General features: G+C 44.8%; 2 protein-coding genes across 2 annotated transcripts; both read right to left on the reverse strand.

Moving 5' to 3' along the window:
• Positions 1-2,825: 2,825 nt before the first annotated feature.
• LOC149438371 (olfactory receptor 5AC2-like) lies at positions 2,826-3,810 on the reverse strand. Its single transcript, XM_089659870.1, has one exon. The coding sequence runs from the start codon at positions 3,808-3,810 to the stop codon at positions 2,857-2,859; it is 954 nt and encodes a 317-aa protein (XP_089515996.1). The 3' UTR covers positions 2,826-2,856.
• An 18,049-nt stretch (positions 3,811-21,859) lies between these two features.
• On the reverse strand, positions 21,860-22,813 carry LOC149438372 (olfactory receptor 51E1-like). Its single transcript, XM_089659871.1, has one exon. It carries the CDS (start codon positions 22,811-22,813, stop codon positions 21,860-21,862), a length of 954 nt encoding a protein of 317 aa, XP_089515997.1.
• Between the last annotated feature and the right edge of the window lie 304 nt (positions 22,814-23,117).

Here is a 23,117-nt window from a genome sequence, read left to right on the forward strand (position 1 = left end):
TGCATATGCTGACGCAACGCTGTAGTCCCAACATGGGCCCCCTGGCCACGCTTGCATTTCTGGCCACATAGTCGACATACGGCTACGTTTACTTCCTCGGGCGGCTTGACGAAAAATTGCCACACCACCGAGTAGGAAACTTTGCCCCCGCTACTCCTCACTGGCTGACTGCTACTTCCTCCGTGCGCACTGGCACCACTACTGGCCGTGGTGGTAGGCTGCAGTGGAGCTGGTGCTCTACTCCGTGGACGTTTGGCTCCACTGACACTGATGCGACCCTGCTGCCTCCTGGGCAACCCACCGACTGTTTTGCTCGCTGCCAAGCTGGCACCCTCTTCTCCTGATGATGCGGAAGAAATTGCCTGATGACGATGAGGCAGCCAAGTGCGATCAACCTCCTCATCATCAAGTAGGGTCTCCGCCTCACTACTAGCCCCCTCGGCTGCGTCTGGGTCAGGAGACAGACCTGTCTCTAGACCGGCTACCGAGCCACTCTCCTCGCCAGTACTTGTTCGCCTGGCTGCTGAAAAGGCGGATGTCTCCCCCCGTTCCTGACCACCCTCTGTTAGCTCTTCCTCACTGTACAGTGGGGCTGAGCCCACAGCATGCGATACTTCGCTTGGTGAGGGAACAGCAAAGGACAGGGGCAGGTAGAGGACATGTGATTTCAGTGGGCTTGCTCCCGGGCCATGCCAACTAACGGTTGTGTCTGACATACCCACCGACCGTTGGCTGTAGGTGTCAGAGGTGACCTGGGAAGAGGAAGACGACCGAGCCAACCAATCGATGACGGCAGGGTTGTCGGTGGAGACACGACCGCTGGATGACACCGGGAGCACTGGCCTCTGGCTGCGAATAGTGCTGCCTCGACCCCTTCCTCTGCTGCCACGTCTGCTCGCTCCTAAAACATTGCCTCCTCTGCCACTCCTCTGCATGTTGTCTGACATACTCTTTAATTCAACGATTATGTGTCCCTGAGTAACAATTCTGTGTCTCTGAGTAACAATTCTGTGTCTGTCCGAGTAACAATTCTGTGGCCCTAAGTAACAGTTCTGTGGCCCTCAGTAACAATTCTGTGTCTGTCCCTGAGTAACAATTCTGTGGCCCTAACTAACGTTTCTGTGGCCCTAAGTAACAGTTCTGTGGCCCTCAGTAACAATTCTGTGTCTGTCCCTGAGTAACAATTCTGTGGCCCTAACTAAAGTTTCTGTGGCCCTAAGTAACAGTTCTGTGGCCCTCAGTAACAATTCTGTGTCTGTCCCTGAGTAACAATTCTGTGGCCCTAACTAACGTTTCTGTGGCCCTAAGTAACAGTTCTGTGGCCCTCAGTAACAATTCTATGTCTGTCGCTGAGTAACAATTCTGTGGCCCTAACTAAAGTTTCTGTGGCCCTAAGTAACAATTCTCTGGCACTCAGTAACAATTCTGTGTCTGTCCCTGAGTAACAATTCTGTGGCCCTAATAACATTTCTGTGGCCCTAAGTAACAGTTCTGTGGTCCTCAGTAACAATTCTATGTCTGTCGCTGAGTAACAATTCTGTGGCCCTAACTAAAGTTTCTGTGGCCCTAAGTAGCAATTCTCTGGCACTAAGTAACAATTCTGTCTGTCCCTGAGTAACAATTCTGTGGCCCTAATAACGTTTCTGTGGCCCTAAGTAACAATTCTCTGGCACTCAGTAACAATTCTGTCTGTCCCTGAGTAACAATTCTGTGGCCCTAACTAGCGTTTCTTTGTCCCTAAGTAACGATTCTGTGGCCCTCATTAACAATTCTGTGTCCCTGAGTAATGGTTCTCTGTCCCTAAGTAACGTTTCTCTGTCCCCAAGTAACGTTTCTGTGGCCCTAACTCTGTCCCTAATACAGAGCGGTCTGCCTCTGTTCAATGACTGGAGGCAAATGAAGAATTCCAAAATGGCCGCTATTTATAGCTCGACCATTACACAGTGCTGGCTGGCTGGCTGCTGATTGGCTGATGCGATCACATGTCATTAAGGAATGCATTATGGGTCAGCGCGCCTTGTCTGCGCGCCTTCCCAGACATCCCCGCTCCGTCGCCGCACATGTCCGCCGCCATTTTCGGAAAAATTTCGATTCGCGCGTCCGAAGTAGGCTATTTTTCGGATTCGGCGCGAATCAAAATTTTTCCGATATTCGACTCGAATTCCACTTCGCCTACTTCGATTCGCTCATCTCTAGCTATAACTTACATACAAAGCAATCAATATACACTTATTGGATTTTTTTTTACCAAAAACATGGAGCAGAATACATTTTGGCCTAAATTTATAACTAACTTTGAGTTTACTATATATTTTTTATAGCTGAAAGTAAAAAATATAATTTTTCTTAAAATTTTTTTTTTTTTATTTTTATAGCGTGAAAAATAAAAAGCACACAGGTGATCAAATACCACCGAAAAAAAGCTCTATTTGTGTGAAAAAAGAACGTAAATTTCGTTTGGGTGCAGCATTGCATGACCGCGCAATTAGCAGTTGAATTAGTGCAGCGCTGAGTAGCAAAAAGAGGCCTGGTCATTAAGGGGGGTAAATCCTCAGGAGGGCAAGTGGTTAATAATTACCTTCCAAGACATGTCATCAGGCCTTCCAACCCTGCTGAAGTCACTAAACACCCATGACACAGAATGGCACTTCTGTAGAACACCCTGCTGGAGCAAGCTCAGATGGAGAAAGTACTGAGAAAGTACAGCCCATGCTTAGACAACACAAATAGGCTCTCTCCAACAGGCTGATCTGCAGCTCTCTCTTTCCTACATTATCACAAAAAGGCAAAAAGCTATTTAGAAAAACAACACATCCGTATAATGGTTGGACTGCAAAAAAATATAAACTGATTTTATTATTTTAGTTTTCCAACAATTTTCTGCAGGCTGCATAACATCTTTTTTCTGAGAGCTTTGGTCCTCATCCCGTAGATCAGAGGATTTGCAGTAGTAGCTATGCTGGTACCGATCATAGGTATGATAACATCAACTTGCATTGATACAGGACCACTGTTTAGCCTGTACCTCATATTAACAAAGAAGAAGGTGACAGCATAAATGGAGAAGGACAATACATGAGTAATTAATGTATGCATGGCTTTCCGAGAGGTTTCTGCAGAAAGTTTCAGACAGATGACTACTGTTCTTATGTAACAGTATATTATTACAAGCAAGCAAGGAATCGCCATTGATAAGGTTGAAGTGGTCCCATAGATGGTGTTAAATGTTGTATCGTTACAAGCAAGCCGTTGTAGAGACATGATCTCACAAAAGACATTGTTGATATTGACCTCACAAAAAGTTAGCTTCAATGTCAACAATATACCAACAGTTACTCTGATCACATTTAAAACATATATGGCAAGTGTTATCTTTTGAGTTTTAATGTTGGTCATCAGCGTGTGGTATCTCAGAGGGTGGCCTACAGCCAGATATCGATCATATGCCATTACCGTAAAAGTAAACATCTCAACCCATGCAAAAATCTGCATACAGAAGGATTGACAGAGACATCCTGTGAGTGAGATGGTTGAGCATCCAGTCAACAAGTCAATGGCCATCTTGGGAAAATATGCTGCGTTCCCGAACATCACATTGAAAACCAAAATACATATTAGGATGTACATAGGCTCATGCAAGCTTTTCTCTGTCCAGGTTATATAGACAATCATATAAGTTATAAACAATGTTAATAAAAATAATGCAAGTGCCAAAACAGCGCATACATATCGAAATGATTCAAGCTGAATAAGTCCCATCAGAACAAAGTTGGTAATAATGTCTGAGACATTCTTGGGAGATGAACTCATGGCTTGGATTTATGTCTTACAAAATCAACAATTCCTAAAATGTTCTATTCAATCTGAATACTGTAAATTGAAAAATGTAATTCATAGAGGCACTGTGGCATGAGTGTGACTTTCTTCGCATTGCTTTTCTCTTGAATTCAGTTGGGCTTTTATAGATTTCATAAAACCGTCACCTTACTCATAGTTTAGCTTTAGAAACTGTTGCAGTCACTGCGCCCAAGTCTTCCCAGTGGACCACAGCTGCTACAGCTGATGCTGATGGCCTAATTAGTGTCAGAAATGTAATGAAGTAGTGCACATTAATTTAACAAGATTTCGCAATGAGAAAACAAGTATTTGAAATGCTAACATAGGCGAATAGCAAATTTGAATTAAAATTTAAAATGATTTTAGTTTTACATATGTAATGTATAAAACACATCTCTTCTCTTTTGTTGGTTTGAGGTTATTGATGACTCAGTCATACACAACCATGTAGTAAACCCAGGACAAGGGGAATGGTTTACATCTGCCACTTCACCCTAGAAACCACAACGTCCTTCAAAATTTAAGATGTTGCTGGGTAAGGGGAAAGCTGAGGAAAACTGGACTGCTATGCATCTCCCGTGACTCCCTCTAGCAACAGTAGAATGTTCATGATGATCACTATTATTATTATTAGGTGCCGTCAAGTCAATGTTTCTTGCTTGAAATCCATAAAACCCAAAGTAAGCATCAAATCCCATTCAATCCAAGAAGGAAGGTACCAATATTGATACTGAATTCTAGCAATTTCCAAGGCTAATATATAAGCTATTGGCCAAAAAAGAACTGTCCACTGCCATGGGGGATGTTTAACATAGCAAAATAAATACAATATAGCAGAGAGTGGGTCTTTTAATACACATTTTAGGGTGACATGGGAAAAACACCAATCTATTAAGGGATAAAATTGCCTTTGTAAAAAAAAAAATTATAAATGCACATCTTTTTGCAGGTTAAAAAATTGTGTATTTATTATTATTTTTATTATTTATTATTTTTATTAGGATCCTCCAAAGCATTGCACCCATGATCAACAGATTGAAAGTGCAATGCAGGACTCCTGCAGACTGCCAGTGTAAGCTGTCTGCTCATACAGGCAGGCAGTTACACAATGACAGGAAGAGCCAATGAACTACCTAGATTGCTCAAACGCACCCTGTTAGTTTATTGAGAACTACAACTCAACAGTCGCAAAGGCTTTCAGTACTTGTAGTTCTCTCGGTTTTCCCAGTCAAAGAACTCTATGAAGGAATGATACAGCTGACTGGGCAGAGCCCTCCACGGTCCCATTTTTAAAAAAATTGTGACAGCGAGTTTTGGGAGAAGATCCCTGGCTTGCTGTCATTAGAGGCAGTGGGGCGGTTTAATAACACTGGTAATGTTAGCTGTGTAAACTCACGTTAAAAACGTGAGTTTTTCAGTGTTTTTTTAACTATTTTGTATTAGTGTTTAGTGTCGTTTTACTTCTTTTTTTGCATTTGTGTTCACAAAAAATATTTTTTTAGAAAAAAAAAATCCAAAAACACTGGTTTGTGGCGATTTAATGTCTTTTTCTGCATTTTGTCACGTTTTTCAGCGTTAGAACATTTTTACAGCTAAAACCTCCTCTAGAAACCGACTAGTTCTGGGATTTTTTTCCAGGCAAAAAATGTCCCTGCCAAAAAAGGTTGATTCCAGTCTATGTGCGCATGGACACATAGGATAGCATGCTGGGGAGTTTACTGGCTGTAGGAAAAAACGTCAAAAGCCAAAAACAGCCGCTGTAAAAATGTCCAGTGTGCATGAGGGCTAAAAACTACAGGAATATGTAACATGTTCCCAAAAGTGAACTAATCCTTTAAAAACCTTCTAAAAGGTCTGAACTGACTGATGAAAGTTGCAGCCCTAACAGATCCAGATGTTCTAAGAAAGATTACAAAAAACAATAAAGCTAAAACCCTCAATTTTTACAATTTGGCCTGTGGCACAACAGTTTATACAATACGTTGAGATTTTTTTTTTCTGCACGTACTACACCGTATTTCCAAAAAGTTTACTGATATATCAAAGCAGAGTACACAAAAAAACTACAACCACATAATCCCCAAACCCATCCAATCCTCATATCCCCAATTATTCCCAAAATAATCAAAATATAGACTTTAGGTTTGGTGGAAACTGGCTAAAGTCAGGAAAGTCAGCATGAGCACTTGAAGAGGCAGAAAATATAAGCAGAAAAGGCAAATGTTATCTTGCATTTAGAATTAGAGTGTATTACCTGAGAAACAATAGCCACAAATATTGTTCAGTGTCCGGACAATATGGAAGCTGCTTCATGGTTTGGGCACAATATAAAACAGAGGGACAAGGCAGGTGTAGTATATTGTGTGTAATATATATATATATATATATATGTATGTATATATATATATATATATATATATATATATATATATTTATTTATATATATATATATATAATGTGGTGTATTCTCAAGTTATTGACCAAGCCAGAATATGACTGAGCTAGATGTATTTTACACAATATACTACAGCAGGGTTTATCTTGAGATAGGAATTAGCAAGTATCATTTGATAGACAATATTCACAAATATTTTATAGTGGCTGAACAGCATAAAGGGAATCAGCTGCCATCTGGAGCTGCAAGAAAATAGCTACACAATAATGACCCCCAAGTCTGGGGATGTGAGCCCCACTTTGCACTGGAGGCCCTCCCATACGTACTCTAGTGGAAATTTCCAAATTTCCTGGCCTGGGTTGTCATATTCCCATCAGCAATTTCTTGTTTTTTTTCTGAGGGTCTGTTGAACATGAAAGGAATCCCTTTACAAGTTTTGAAGGGCAGTGCCTAATCCTCCTTACCATTTGTTTGACAATCCCTTCCTGTAGGGATGTGTTTGTGCAACTTTTGCAGTGTGTTGCTGTGCTGTTGCTGTTTGTATTATGTTCTTTATATGATGCACTTTAGAGTAGCATGTTGAAGGCTAATGGCCATGTGAGCTGTTCCATACAGAGAGCGCCAACACTACTTCCTAAAGCATTTAATAGTGGGGTTTGCCTAAATTCCTAATCGTACTGCAGTGTATTTTTCCACGTGGTTAGGTTTCAACATCATCCAACACCAGGAGATCACCCAGGGTGGATGTTTGCAGTGGGATGATAGCAAGAAACATGGGTTGTTTTGTGTGTTAGGAGGGTATCTTGTCACAGTTGAGCTCTCAGGAGTCCCTGTCACTTAGCTGTAATGTGAAGATGATAGAGCTTATTTAACTAATTCTAAACACTAAACACCCATAACCAGGGGTGGACTGACAACTCATGGGGCCCCCGGGCAATAGGGAATCATGGGGCCCCTGTGTCCTTTCCCAAACTCAAAAAAGCCTATGAAAAAGGTACCAGGGGCATCTCATGGGGCCCCCTACTGACCCCGGGCCCTCGGCAGTGCCTGAGTTTCCAAATGGTCAGTCCGCCCCTGCCCATAACACTAATCTACTCATGCTTGGTAAGTATTTTTTTCTTTGGGAGTGAAGCATCTCAAATCTGTCATGTAAAAACCCCCATCTGCTGCCATTTGCATCTTAAGGGGGGGACACTAAAAACATGGCTCAACCCCACATTTGTATTGCCCCCTCAAACCCAAAGTCTAAATGAGGCCTTTGAAAAAAAACACATCCATACAATAGTAAAACGCTAAAGTTTTGGGTCCCCCTATAGTCCTTCACAGCCAGGCTACACGCATTTCCTTCAAGACTTGCACTCCAGAGATAGTAAACAGTCCTTGACCTTGTTTTTTTTTTTATGTATTAGGTAATTTGAACTTGGATAGAGATAAGGGGTACATAGGATGCCCAAGGAACTGTTAAACTGAGGACAACTTCCTGGAACTGTTAAACTGAGGACAACTTTGTACAAGTGCTCAGAAGGGTTTCTCTTCTTTGCAGAGCTATCCAGCCTCTCCTGGCATACCACTTCAGACCCCTGGGCAAGAGGACCCAGAATCTGCCACTTCAAGATCAGCAGTCCCAGATGGGGGCTAGTCAGTTTTGCCACCCAAATGTCATTCCCCCTTATCAGGCCCCGGGGGGTGTGGGATTACTCACTAAGTCCTCTCCTGCAGGCATATGGGTTGGTGGCTGTCTTCAGGCCTTATGCTGGGGTGGCTCTTTCCCTCATTCCCAGGCTGTCCTCTCTCAGGGGACGGTTGAGGCTAAGAGAAGAGGGAGATTAGAGGAAGGGGGGGAAAGGGGGGGAGGAGAGGAAGTGGGGGGGACGGGGGAAGAAGGGGGGAAAAGGGGGAGAAGAAAAAGAAGGGGGAAGAAAGGGGGGAAGGGGGAGGAGAGGAAAGGGGGGGTGGAAGGGGAGGAGGAAAAGAGGAGGGGGGAAGGGAGGAAAGGGGGGAGGAGGAGAGGAAGGGGGGGAGGAAGGAGAGGAAGGGGGGGAGGAGAAGAAGAAGGGGGGAGTAAGGGGGGGAAGAGGGGGAGGAGGAGAGGAAGGAGGAAGGGGTGGAAGAGGAGAGGAAGGGGTGAGGAGGAGAGAGAGGTGGGGAATGAGGAGAGGAAGGGGGGGAGGGGGAGGAGAGGAAGGGGGGAGGAAGGGGCGGAGGAAGGAGGGGGAGGAGGAGAAGAAGGGGGGAGAATGAGAGGAAGGGGGGAGAGGAGGAGGGGATGAAGGGGGAAGGGGGGTAGGAGAGGAAGGGGGGAGGAAGGGGGGAAGGGGAGGAAAAGAAGAGGAAGGGGGATGAGGAGAGGGGGAGGAGGAGATGAATTGGGGGGATGAGGAGAGGGGGAGGAGTAGATAAATGGGGGGAAGAGGGATAGGAGAGGAAGGGGGGAGGGGGGAGGAGAAGAAGGGGGGAAGGGGTGAGGAGGAGGAGGAGAGGAGAGGAGGGGGTAGGAGGGAGGAGGAGAGAAGTGGAAGGGGGGGAGAGGAAAGGGGGAGGAAGAATGGGAGGAAGGTGGAAGGGAATTAGAGGAGGAAGGGGGTGAATGGGGGAGGAGGAGAGGAAGGGGGAGGGTGGAGGAGGAGAGGGAGGGGGGGAGGAAGGGGGGAAGGATGGGAGGAGGGGGTGAGGGGGAGGAGGAGAGGAGATGAAAGGGGAGGAGGGAGGAGGAGAGGAAGGGCGAGAAGAGGAGAGGAAGGGGGGAGGAAGAGGGGGAGGAGAATAGTAAGGGGGGAAGGGGGAGGAGAAGAGGAAGGGGGGAAGGGGGAGGAGGAGAGGAAGGGGGGAAGGGGAGGGAGGTGGAGAGGGGGGAGGGGGAGAGGAAGGGGGGAAGGAAGGGGAGGAAGGGAGGGGGAGGAGGAGAGGGGGGAGGAAGGGTGGAAGGGGGGGAGGAAGAAAGAAGGGGGGAGAGGAAGGGGGGGAGGAGGAGAGGATGAGAGGGAGGAGGAGAGGGAAGGGGAAAGGAGGAGGAGAGGGAGGGGATAACACCCTAGAAGGGAATGGAAGTAGAAAACAGTGCGGCGCTTATATAACCTTACAGCCCTAGATGTAATACAAATGACTTATCACATATAACTATTGAGTGATATATGCGTGATACACACAATAGAGTGACTAAAACACAATGACATGAATAGTGTCCATGTGAAAAATAAAGTCATGCAGGTGTACACTGCAAATGCCAATCATCAGACAGGTGGAGTGCCCCCCTCCTCAGATAGATGAAGTGCCAATCTGTCGACACTACAGGTGCCAATCCTCAGACAGGTGGAGTGCCCGCTCACCTTCCTGCCCAGGCCCCACAGGACCAACGAGCCTTGGGTATATAATCGCTCTATACCCCTGAGCGTGGATGGATCCCTCTGCTAATGGATTCCCCGGATGATAGTATTAGACTTCTCCTCCTCTTAGTTCCTATGCAGATCGTTGGTGGTATCGGTAAGTCTCCCCCCCTCACGAGCACAAATGAGGAAAGAGAGCTTGCATAGTGTAAAACCACTTTATTCAAACAGTAAAAGATGAAATACGTACTCACATGCTTCTCAAACAAATCAGGCCTTTACACCACTCAGAGGGTGTACTGTATTCGGGACCAGGTGCACCAAGATGGCGCCCGCGCCGGATAAACGTCAGAACGTTCGGTCGGTGAAGCTCCTCCCCCTGGCGTGTCTACGCGTTACGTCACTCACACACGTGACTTCATCCTGATGAAGTCACGTGTGTGAGTGACGTAATGCGTAGACACGCCAGGGGGAGGAGCTTCACCGACCGAACGTTCTGACGTTTATCCGGCGCGGGCGCCATCTTGGTGCACCTGGTCCCGAATACAGTACACCCTCTGAGTGGTGTAAAGGCCTGATTTGTTTGAGAAGCATGTGAGTACGTATTTCATCTTTTACTGTTTGAATAAAGTGGTTTTACACTATGCAAGCTCTCTTTCCTCATTTGTGCTCGTGAGGGGGGGAGACTTACCGATACCACCAACGATCTGCATAGGAACTAAGAGGAGGAGAAGTCTAATACTATCATCCGGGGAATCCATCAGCAGAGGGATCCATCCACGCTCAGGGGTATAGAGCGATTATATACCCAAGGCTCGTTGGTCCTGTGGGGCCTGGGCAGGAAGGTGAGCGGGCACTCCACCTGTCTGAGGATTGGCACCTGTAGTGTCGACAGATTGGCACTTCATCTATCTGAGGAGGGGGGCACTCCACCTGTCTGATGATTGGCATTTGCAGTGTACACCTGCATGACTTTATTTTTCACATGGACACTATTCATGTCATTGTGTTTTAGTCACTCTATTGTGTGTATCACGCATATATCACTCAATAGTTATATGTGATAAGTCATTTGTATTACATCTAGGGCTGTAAGGTTATATAAGCGCCGCACTGTTTTCTACTTCCATTCCCTGCTTATTGTGGGTGCTTAGATTGTGGCACCAGTAGTGCTGGCTGCTGTATTCTAGTAGTTTATCTGGAGGCGCAGGAGATACCTCTTTTTATAACACCCTAGAAGAGCATCAGGTAGGCTTATCGCTGGAACGAGGAGGATGAGGAAGTTGTGGAGTTTGTGGAAGACGCTACTGGCTCCCACAAAAAGGTAACGGAAGGGCGAGATGGGATAGACGGTAATGAGGAGGCGTCTTCCGATAAAGGAGGTAGTCCCAATTGCTTCAGAAAGGAGTCCGCCTCTAAAAGATCATGTAGGATAACTTGGGAACTATCTTTGGAGATTACCAGCTTGAAGGGAAAACCCCAGTGATAGGAGACACGGTGATGTTGAAGATTTGTGGTGACTGGTTTCAGTGCCCGCCGTTTGGCCATGGTAATCGGAGAGAGATCACAAAAGAGCTGGAGCCTGTCCCCTTTAAATTCCAAGGAGGGCTTGTTGCATACTGAGGTTAACAAGGCCTCTTTGCTTTCAAAAAAACAAAAGCGGACAATGACATCATGTGGTCTGGTGCCGTCAGCAGGTCTAGGGCCTAGTGACTGGTGTGCGCCAGTCTGCTTCTGGGACCATGGGGGTGGTTGCGGTGAAGAAAGACAAAAGATGTTGAAGTTAAGAATCGGTAATAGATTCGGACATACCGTGAATACGGATGTTCTGCCAACGTTCCCTGTTTTCCAAATCTTCTTGTTGGAGCTAGATTTGGGACATGGTGTGTTTCAGATACACGTTATCTTCTTCTAAGACATGGACGTATTGCACCAATTTGTCAAATTTATTTTCCAATTGATCCGCATGTTCACCGATCTGAACTATTTCCCCTCTAAGATCCAAAGCCAGTTTGCCCACTTCAGCGGAAATAGAGGCGGTAATGTTGCATAGAAATACTTTCAGTTTTTCATCCAACGCAGATACCTTGAAAGAAGGCAACACATGCGGAGTGGCAGGAGCAGAGGGATGGTGACTCACAGAAGAGTGTTCTGGTGCCCCCCCTACCAATGTCAGGGGCTCAGGAACCTCCATCAGGGGGTGTAAAGAGGTTGGGGATGCTAGCTGCTCAATTGTAGATGGAGCTGCACTACCTCCCACCGCTGGGGGTCCCGAGCTTGTCCTCGGTCCTGCGGCCATACTCGAGGCCGGGGATTACTGCCTAGCAAGGAATCACTGCAGCGGGAAGGACCGCGGGTCATGTGGCGGCGGGGAAATGGGCTTCCAGCACCCGATCTTCCCCATTATTCCTCCCTTATATGCCGCGCCGGGTGCAGGATTACTGAGACTCACCCAGGGACGTCTGGAGGCAGTGGACGTGCTGCGGGTGAGTCACTAAGGCCGGGGATGGATGGAGCTCTAGTGGATTGCGACTTTCCTCATCCCCAGTCGCGCATGCACTCCCTGGTCTCACTCTTAATCCCTCTAAAACAACTGCTTTAAACAATTCTCTACCTGATTCAGAGGTTCAACATTTGCGGGACAACTTTGATTTTCAGTGGGCCTCCCGTTCTCTCCCTTATTTGGGAATTCACCTCACGAGCTCTATTTCGCCATTCTATAAGACCAATTATCCCCCGCTCTTCAAACGACTTAAAACCGACTTACATGACTGGGAGGACCTTCCTTTATCCTGGTTTAGTAGAATTAATTCTTTCAAGATGACCTTTTTACCAAGACTCTCTTACTACTTTAGGACTTTACCGATCACGGTACCCAAATGGGAACTTCTGCTTTTACAAGCAGCAGTCTCTAGATTTATATGGAAAGGAATATGCCCTCGGGTTAACAAGTCAACCATATTTTCTCTAAAAAAGCATTGTGGTTTGGGACTTCCTAATCTTCAGATTTACCTTCAGGCGGCTCAGATGGCACAGCTCTCTTGTACTACCGCTTGGGGTTATGATTAGAGATGAGCGAATTTTTCAAAAATTCGATTCGGCTGATTCGGCGAATTCCAGTATGAAATTCGATTCAATGCGAATTAATTCGCTACAAAGTTAACTTATTAAAAGGGTTTCTAGGCTTCAGAGAGCCTTTAAATTAGTGCAGAACACTGTACCTTTAATTTAAATGCCCTTGGAGATGAGGAAGGAGAAGGAGAAGGAGAAGGATGAGAAGAAGGAGAAGGAGAAGGATGAGAAGAAGGAGAAGGATGAGAAGAAGGAGAAGGAAGAGAAGAAGGAGAAGGAGAAGGAGAAGGATGAGAAGAAGGAGAAGGAGAAGGATGAGAAGATGGAGAAGGAGAAGGATGAGAAGGAGAAGGAGAAGGATGAGAAGAAGGAGAAGGATGAGAAGAAGGAGAAGGATGAGAAGAAGGATGAGAAGAAGGATGAGAAGAAGGAGAAGGATGAGAAGAAGGATGAGAAGAAGGATGAGAAGAAGGAGAAGGAGAAGGATGAGAAGAAGGAGAAGGATGAGAAGAAGGAGAAGGATGAGAAGAAGGAGAAGGATGAGAAGAAGGAGAAGGATGAGAAGAAGGATGAGAAGAAGGATGAGAAGAAGGAGAAGGATGAGAAGAAGGACAGTTCTGTGACAGTTTCTGTCTATTTCTGACAGTTCTGTGACATTCACTCCATACAGCGGTTTCAACCGCTGTATGGAGGGAATGTCCCAGAACTGTCAGAAATAGTCTATTTCTGACAGTTCTGGGACATGTATGGAGTGAATGTCCCAGAACTGTCAGAAATAGTCTATTTCTGACAGTTCTGTGACATTCACTCCATACAGCGGTTTCAACCGCTGTATGGAGGGAATGTCCCAGAACTGTCAGAAATAGTCTATTTCTGACAGTTCTGGGACATGTATGGAGTGAATGTCCCAGAACTGTCATAAATAGTCAATTTCTGACAGTTCTGGGACATTCACTCCATACAGCGGTTTCAACCGCTGTATGGAGGGAATGTCCCAGAACTGTCATAAATAGTCTATTTCTGACAGTTCTGGGACATTCCCTCCATACAGCGGTTTCAACCGCTGTATGGAGGGAATGTCCCAGAACTGTCATAAATAGTCTATTTATGACAGTTCTGGGACATTCCCTCCATACAGCGGTTGAAACATTGTATCTATTTGTTTCCATAAATGGATCCATTTATGGAAACAAATAGATACAATGTTTCAACCGCTGTATGGAAGGAATGTCCCAGAACTGTCATAAATAGTCTATTTCTGACAGTTCTGGGACATTCCCTCCATACAGCAGTTTCAAAAAGCGCCAAGCGGAGGTCCACATCCTGCTCGCCGCGGAAGTCCCTCCCCGCACGTGCAACTGAAGGTCAATTCAATTTCCACAAGAGAGGGCGTTTTTCATCTCCAGGACTAACCTCACAAGATACCATGGACTGAACGCGGTCCTACATTTATTCTTCTCTTTTCCCCCCCTTTTTTATGCCACACACACCATACAGTGTACTCGTTTGGTTATCAGGGTGGTTAATACCGTTGTTATCCTTTCTCCCTCTACCTGTTGAATTTTGGTTGCCCCCCTTCGGTGCTACATTGTAGCTTATATTTGGGATCCTGGACTCCGGCGACAAGGGGTGCTACACCCCTGCGCCAAAGTTGTCTCACCAGCACTACTAATGCCGTCTGAGTCTAGGATCCTTGATTTTTTTGAATGTTGAATGTTCTTTTTATGTACCTGTGTTTTGGTTTTTTACCGGGACCTTGCCACCGTTTGTTAATTACATTGCTGTCATCCTCGCAGTCCGCGTACCTTCACACTCTACTCTAGCCCCTGTGTTATTGGTTATTTATTAACACTTCGGCTACTATTGTTCCCTGGCCCACCCTGCTCAGGGTGTCCTTGGGAACCCACCTTTTTGGCCACTAATGGCCTATTACACCCCTTCTTTCCTGTTACCTGTCTCATACCCTACCCCCCCTCCTTCCTTTCAACATCCATGACTTTGCGCAACGCACTCCGTAATGCTCTCATCTCCAACAGTAATTGTCAGGCTACATCCCGAGTGAGAGTGCCCTGCTATTCAAATCACTATGCTCTTTATCCATGGGCTCGTTAAATATCCTTACCCTGAATGTACAGGGTCTCAATATTCCACAGAAACGGAATAAGGCTTTCCGAACCTTTGCAACACTTAAAGCTCACGTGGTCTGTTTACAGGAAACACACTTCACTCCCAACTCCACTCCTAAGTTTTTTGGTCCTCGATATCCTCAGGTCTATACAGCCTCTGCCACCACCAAACACAGGGGGGTACTGATTGCCTTCCACCGCACAACACCTTTCACGCAATGCACCGAAATCAAGGACCCAGAGGGTCGTTACCTCCTGTTAGTAGGGCAACTCCTAGATGTGGATGTCACCATTGTTGCATACTATGCCCCAAACCAAGACCCCTTACCATTCCTCTCCCACCTACTATCGGTTATAGACCATCATAAGCGCGGAACTTTAATTGTTAGCGGAGACTCTAACAGAGTAATATATCCCTTTCTCGACAAATCTCCTCAACCATCCCCCGTCCCTGCCCCTAAACAAACCTTCCAAGCCATACTACAACGTTATTCTTTGATAGACACATGGCGGGAACTTAATCCGACTAAACGCCAATACATCTTCTATTCTCATCCCCACCAGTCATTCTCCAGAATTGACCATATTTTCATTACCACCGCCTCTTCCTCTCGGCTTCTGACCTCTGAAATAATTCCAATCCCCTGGTCTGACCATTGCGCCGTATTCACGGCTATGGCCTCGTTAGCTGCATCCCCCACTGAATCCTCTTGGATCATTAATGATAACCTGCTTGCAAACCCAGCACACTGCCTAGAAATCGAAGCAGCATTAAAAGACTATTTCACTCTTAACCAGTCGCCCGATGTATCCCCTCTCCTGTTATAGGAAGCTCATAAACCGGTATTACGAGGGTTCTGCATTAGCAAAGCATCCTTCTTAAATAAAACCAAAAGGCAACAACGTCTTTTACTGGAGCAAACCTATGATCGTTCCCATCAAAACTTTCAGACGGCTCCTACGCCGGCCAATCGTGAAGCCTTGGAGCGATCTAGATTGGCTCTAGATCTCTTTCTCACAGATCAAGCTGAACTCTCACTTCGTAGATCTAGACATAAATATTATACTAGGTTGAATAAACCCAATACATTCCTCGCCCTCTCTCTTCGTAGGCTCGACCAGCTCGCTAAACCTATCCGGATTCGCACCTCCTCTGGCAACCTTACCAGTAACCCAGAACATATTCTACAGACCTTCCATAAACACATGTCACAGCTCTACTCTTCTTCCACACCTTTTGACCCCGCACAAGCTGATATGCTTCTCACTTTCATTTCCTTCCCGAAACTCTCAGAGTGCCAGTTGGCGACGCTTGAGCGACCCATCTCCCCTGCCGAAACCCTAGACGCTATTAAAAATCTAAAATTATGGAAACGCCCAGGACCGGATGGCTTCTCGGCTACCTATTATAGGAAATTTGCTCATCTCCTCACTCCCATCCTTACTAATGCTTTTAACGCTTTACTATCAGGCCAAACCTTCAACCATGAAACAGTGCAAGCGAACATCTCAATGATCCCAAAGCCGAATTCTGATGACACGCAGTGGTCCAATTATAGGCCAATCTCTCTCCTTAACATTGATATCAAACTGTTAGCAAAAATCCTCTCTTCACGTCTTAACTTGTGTATTGGTTCTCTAATTCATAACGACCAAGTGGGCTTTATCCCAACTAGACAAGCAGGAGATAACATCCGGCGTGCATCTCTTTTAGCTAACTTAGCCAGGTCTCGTAATATTCCTGCCTGTTTCCTCTCCCTAGATATCCGGAAAGCATTTGATACCGTCTCATGGCCATACCTCAACTATATTTTGCACCGTTGGGGTTTTGGCTCACACTTCTTAACCTGGATCTTCTCGCTGTATCAAGAGCCTTCAGCCAGAATTAGGTATCTGGGGCACAGGTCAGCTCAGTTCCCGATTTCTAGAGGCACGAGACAGGGCTGTCCTCTGTCCCCCCTGCTCTTTGCCCTGGCTATAGAGCCCCTAGCCCTCTTAATCAGAGCTAATCCGAATGTTAAAGAACTCGAAATAGGGGGCACACATCATAAATTATGTCTCTTTGCGGATGACGTCTTGCTCTTTCTCACATCTCCATTGACTTCCTCTCCTTCCTTACTCCGGCTTCTCGAGAAGTTTGGCGAGCTCTCGGGCCTAATAATAAACCCTAATAAATCAACAGCACTCAATATTTCTCTCCCCCCTATAGAATTGGCGCACTTGAAGCAGATTTTACCATTCCCTTGGTCACAGTGCCATATCCCTTTCTTGGGAATCAAACTGACTCCTAAGCTATCAGACCTTTACGCAGCTAATTATCTTCCGATGCTAAGCCACCTTTCTGCCCTTCTGACCAAATGGTCTTCCCTTCCCCTCGCATGGCTAGGCAGAATAGCAGTTATTAAGATGTCAATCCTCCCAAAAATTCTATATCTGTTTAGAGTCCTCCCAGTCCCAGTCCCCCCTCATTACCTCCGCACACTGCAGCGTCGCATCTTTTCCTATGTTTGGGGCAATACTCGCCCTCGTATATCTCGCTCCACCCTCTATCGCCCTAAGCTCAGTGGAGGTCTAGGCCTACCCGATATTAGCAAATATTATCTAGCAGCGCACTTAGCCCAGTTACCTAAATATCATGCAACTTTTGAAATCCCTCAATGGGTTGTGCTTGAATCGATTGAATGTGACCCCTTATCCACAGCTAACTTGCTCTGGTTGAGACCAATAGACCGCCGCACTATATCCAACCCCATCACGTCTCACTTCCTATCCTTATGGGACAAATTGAAAACCCGCTATCTCCTCCAATCTCCACATAATCCTATGCTCTCGTTCCTGCGAAACCCAGCTTTTCCCCCGGCCTGGCAGACACCCCTTTTATTCAAAGCCTGGTCCTCTGCTAATTTATTCCGTACACATCATTTCCTACAGAGGAATAAGTTTAAATCCTTTGCTTCGCTGCGGGAAACGCATGGCCTCCCAGCCTCCGAGATATTTCGGTACTTGAAACTACAACACTTTTACGCCCCCTACACCACAATAATCAATCGACCAGACACCATGTCTATCTTTGAACGAGCGTGCTGCAAAGACCCTCATAGACGTGGGCTTATCTCCTGCTTATATTCACTCTTTACTACCTTGATTACCACGTCCCCCCCTCTGTATACCCACAAGTGGGACGTGGATTTGGGTAAGGAATTTGATCCGTCTGAAAGGGACCATATTTGGACCAACACAAAATCATCCTCATAGAACATCATAGCATTGGAAACGAATTATAAAGTCTTAACCCGCTGGTACTTGGTCCTGGCGAGAATCGCAAAATTCACCACTAATTACTCGCCCAACTGTTTTAGAGGCTGTATAGACACAGGAACACATTACCATATGTGGTGGGACTGCCCAATAGCCCGAATCTTTTGGGATGAAATTTTCGCCATGTTATCTACACTTAGCACTATCACCCTACAACCCGACCCAACGACCGCCCTACTCAACCATTGCCCCCCTGGCATCTCCAATTCGCAATTTAAGCTCATCATGCAAGTTACGACAGTGGCTAAACATATTATAGCGAAATCCTGGAAATCCCCCACCCTAAGTGTTGCGGCCGTCAAAACCAGAATAACGCAAGCCATGATACATGCAAAGGTGGAAGCCAGAATTCTCGACACGATTCCTAAATTCTTGCGCATATGGAGCCCCTGGGTAGAGCGCTTCCTCCCGCCTAATTTTGACGAATCACTCCTTCTCCCCTGATTTGTGTATTATGCGCTAAGGATATTGTCATTGGCCCTTTGTACACAATACGTAGGAGTTATTGTACACCTGCCGAACGCTCATGGAGTCATTGTTGCTGTTCCTCTTCCCCCCCCCCCACCCCTGTCTGCCCCCCCTTTAAACTTCCCCCTATTTCTTTAACGCATTTGGGAGACATCATTTTGATTGGCTGGAACAATAATGTCTTTTGTTGTCAACTATTACCTACCTGTTTCCGCTAGTAATGCATAGACAACTGTACTATGACCCTCATTCATATTGGTTTTTTTTTATGTTCTATTGCCATTTCAATGTCCAATGTACATTAGCAATGTCTCTTTGTTTGTCCCACTCTGATTTATTGTTAATAAAATAGTTTGAACAAGAAATGGCAGACTCAGCCTCAGGTAATGCAGAGGCAGACATTGAGGTATAGAACAAATTGACAGAGAAAATCTTAGGCAAACTCTCCCCAGGGGCACCCCAAACCTTGGGTTCACAGATCTTCTCTCACTCCTTCTGTTAGGACTCTGAATTGAGCTGTACCTCAACAGTGACAGAAGCAGGTGTCTGGCCCTCTTTGCTAGTAACGACATTGATCCCCATTGCCATGTTCTGACCTTTCTCATTAGACTGTTTTTTAGGTGGACTGCTCAGTTCACACTTCAGAAAATGCTACATGGCTCCTCCTTGGTCTTGGATCACCCATGAAACATTCAAATATCCCTGGTATCAGAATGCATTGACTGGCTAGAAACAAGGATGTTTTCTGAGACATTTTGATCATCTCTGTTACTCACTCTTTTACTAGCAGAACAGCTCTTTGTGATGCATTCAGCTCATGTACAGACTTGAGTGGCTCCTCCCCTTACATACTTTTGGGTGGGGTCAGATTAACGCCAAAACTCTTCCCACTGAATATAGAGTAGGAATGTCCATGCAGTGATCTCTTCAAATACTGGCTAAAGTGACAAACGCTTCTGCCTGTCCAATACATTTAAAGTTGCAGTCTACAAATCAAAACACAATTTCAGAGACATGAGGTTGCTATGAAAAACACCCTTTGAGACCCCATATTGGGCCTCAAATATAGTGCTGGTTTAAAGATTGTCAATAACTACAATTAAAATGGTGACCTTTAGCTGGCTAACAGCTACATTGCCAATGTCTTTAGCCAACTTACTTGGCAATAAGGCCCCAGGCACGTTCATCTCAGGGAGTGATTCTTGTCTCAGGATTGAAGGAATATGGGTGTCAGTAACTTTATGGTTAAACCTCAATATGTTTATTGCACTAGAGCAGTGATTCCCAACCTCAGTCCTCATGTTTTCAGGACTTCTTTCACCTTGTACAGGTGTTCTAAATCAGTGTCAATGACTTGGTATTTATGACAACTATGTTATTTAAACAAGCTAGCAAGATAGCATGGAAGGGTTTTGGTGTCACATACTTCCTCTCTTGTAGGAGACAGCTACTGTTTGCTTCATCTAGACATAAAAAAATAGAATACCCCCTGCTTTCAGCATCCTTAAGACTTCCTGCTAGGGAAAGAGATCCTTGAAGCATTCTGATATGTCCAAAGGCCTGGAAGAAAGATAGTTGTCACTGTAGCATACTCTCCAGCAGAAGTCCAAGAGAGAAGACCATGTGCTAGGAAGTATCTTAACCACATGCCGCCCAGCCACTGTAGAAATACGTTGGTAGGGCAGCACGGCTGGGCAAAACCACGTTTTAAAATGTGTGTTTGCAAAACAGGTAGGGGGCGCACGCGAGGCGCGCCACCGCCCTATCTGTCCCGCCAATCATGGCCGCGGATGTCAGTCGCCGGGTCACAGCCGGTCATTATCGGCTGTGTCCCGCCAATTAGCGGCAATCACTGACAGAGAGCAGGGCTGCAGTAGCTCTGCTTTCTGTCAGTTCCCTGTCAGCTCCTGACATGCTGAGCAGTAGAGAAGAGTTTATCTCTCCCGATCAGCTGTCCCCGTGCAGTACACCCCACCCCGCCCCCTAGTAAAACACTCCCCTCACACAGTTAACCCTTTCAGTAAATAAAAAAGTTAACCCCTTACTCCCCAGTGCCATTAGTACAGTGTCAGTGTTTTGTTTTTTTTGCACTGATCACTATATTGGTGTCACTGGGGATGTCAGTGACCCCAAGTCAGTTCCCCCCCAGTGTCAGAATGTCCGCCGCAGTCCCGCAGTCCTGCCATAAGTCGCTGATCGCCGCCATAAGTCACTGATCGCCGCCCTTATTAGTATAAAAAAAAATTAAAAATCCCAGTATCTTTACCACCATTTGTAAACGCTATAACTTTCACGTAAACCAATTAATTTACACGTATTGTTTTTTTTTTAGCAAAGACATGTCGCAGTATGCATTTTAGCCAAAATGTATGATGAAATTTGATTTTTTATTTTTTATTACTGTACATGTTTTATAGCAAAAAGTCCAAAATATTGTTTTTTTTCTCAAAATTGTCAGCCATTTTTTTTATAGTGCAAAAAATAAAAAATGCACAGGTGATCAAATACCACCGAAAGAAAGCTCTATTTGTGTGAAAAAAGGACATAAATTTAATTTATGTACTGTATTGCATGACCGCACAATTGTCCGTTAAACTAGCACAGCGCTGTATAGCAAAAAAATGGCGTAAATTGCAGTATCTATACCATAGTTTGTAGATGCTATAACTTCCACACAAAGCAATCAATATACACTTATTGGATTTTTTTTTACCAAAAACATGGAGCAGAATACATTTTGGCCTAAATTTATAACCAACTTTGAGTTTACTATATATTTTTTATAGCTGAAAGTAAAAAAAATAATTTTTCTTAAAAATTTTTTTTTTTTTTTTTTATAGCGTGAAAAATAAAAAGCTCACGTATGATCAAATACCACTGAAAAAAAGCTCTATTTGTGTGAAAGAAGAACGTAAATTTTATTTGGGTGCAGCATTGCATGACCGCGCAATTATCAGTTGAATTAGTGCAGCGCCGAGTAGCAAAAAGAGGCCTGGTCATTATGGGGGTAAATCCTCAGGAGGGCAAGTGGTTAATAATTACCTTCCAAGACATGTCACCAGGCCTTCCAACCCTGCTGAAGTCACTAAACACCCATGACACAGAATGGCACTTCTGTAGAACACCCTGCTGGAGCAAGCTCAGATGGAGAAAGTACTGAGAAAGTACAGCCCATGCTTAGAGAACACAAATAGGCTCTCTCCAACAGGCTGATCTGCAGCTCTCTCTTTCCTACATTATCACAAAAAGGCAAAAAGCAATTTAGAAAAACATCACATCCGTATAATGGTTGGCCTGCAAAAAAATATAAACTGATTTTATTATTTTATTTTTCCAACAATTTTCTGCAGGCTGCATAACATCTTTTCTCTGAGAGCTTTGGTCCTCATCCCGTAGATCAGAGGATTTGCAGTAGTAGCTATGCTGGTACCGATCATAGGTATGATAACATCAACTTGCATTGATACAGGACCACTGTTTAGCCTGTACCTCATATTAACAAAGAAGAAGGTGACAGCATAAATGGAAAAGGACAATACATGAGTAATTAATGTATGCATGGCTTTTTGAGAGGTTTCTGCAGAAAGTTTCAGACAGATGACAACTGTTCTTATGTAACAGTATATTATTACAAGCAAGCAAGGAATCACCATCGATAAGGTTGCAGTGGTTCCATAGATGGTGTTAATTGTTGTATCGTTACAAGCAAGCCGCTGTAGAGACATGATCTCACAAAAGACATTGTTGATATTGACCTCACAAAAAGTTAGCTTCGATGTCAACAATATACCAACAGTTACTCTGATCACATTGAAAACATATATGGCAAGTGTTATGTTTTGAGTTTTAATGTTGGTCATCAGCGTGTGGTATCTCAGAGGGTGGCCTACAGCCAGATATCGATCATATGCCATTACCGTAAAAGTAAACATCTCAACCCATGCAAAAATATGCATACAGAAGGATTGACAGAGACATCCTGTGAGTGAGATGGTTGAGCATCCAGACAACAAGTCAATGGCCATCTTGGGGAAATATGCTGCGTTCCCGAACATCACATTGAAAACCAAAATACATATTAGGATGTACATAGGCTCATGCAAGCTTTTCTCTGTCCAGGTTATATAGACAATCATAGAAGTTATAAACAATGTTAATAAAAATAATGCAAGTGCCAAAACAGCGCATACATATCGAAATGATTCAAGCTGAATAAGTCCCATCAGAACAAAGTTGGTGATAGTGTCTGAGACATTCTTGGGAGATGAACTCATGGCTTGGATTTATGTCTTCCAAAATCAACAATTCCTAAAATGTTCTATTCAATCTGAATACTGTAAATTGAAAAATGTAATTCATAGAGGCACTGTGGCATGAGTGTGACTTTCTTCGCATTGCTTTTCTCTTGAATTCAGTTGGGCTTTTATAGATTTCATAAAACCGTCACCTTACTCATAGTTTAGCTTTAGAAACTGTTGCAGTCACTGCGCCCAAGTCTTCCCAGTGGACCACAGCTGCTACAGCTGATGCTGATGGCCTAATTAGTGTCAGAAATGTAATGAAGTAGTGCACATTAAT

This window comes from Staurois parvus, unplaced genomic scaffold (genome assembly GCF_062004578.1).
Source record: "Staurois parvus isolate SC_StPar_1 unplaced genomic scaffold, SC_StPar_1.0 ptg001192l, whole genome shotgun sequence".
NCBI lineage: Eukaryota > Metazoa > Chordata > Amphibia > Anura > Ranidae > Staurois > Staurois parvus.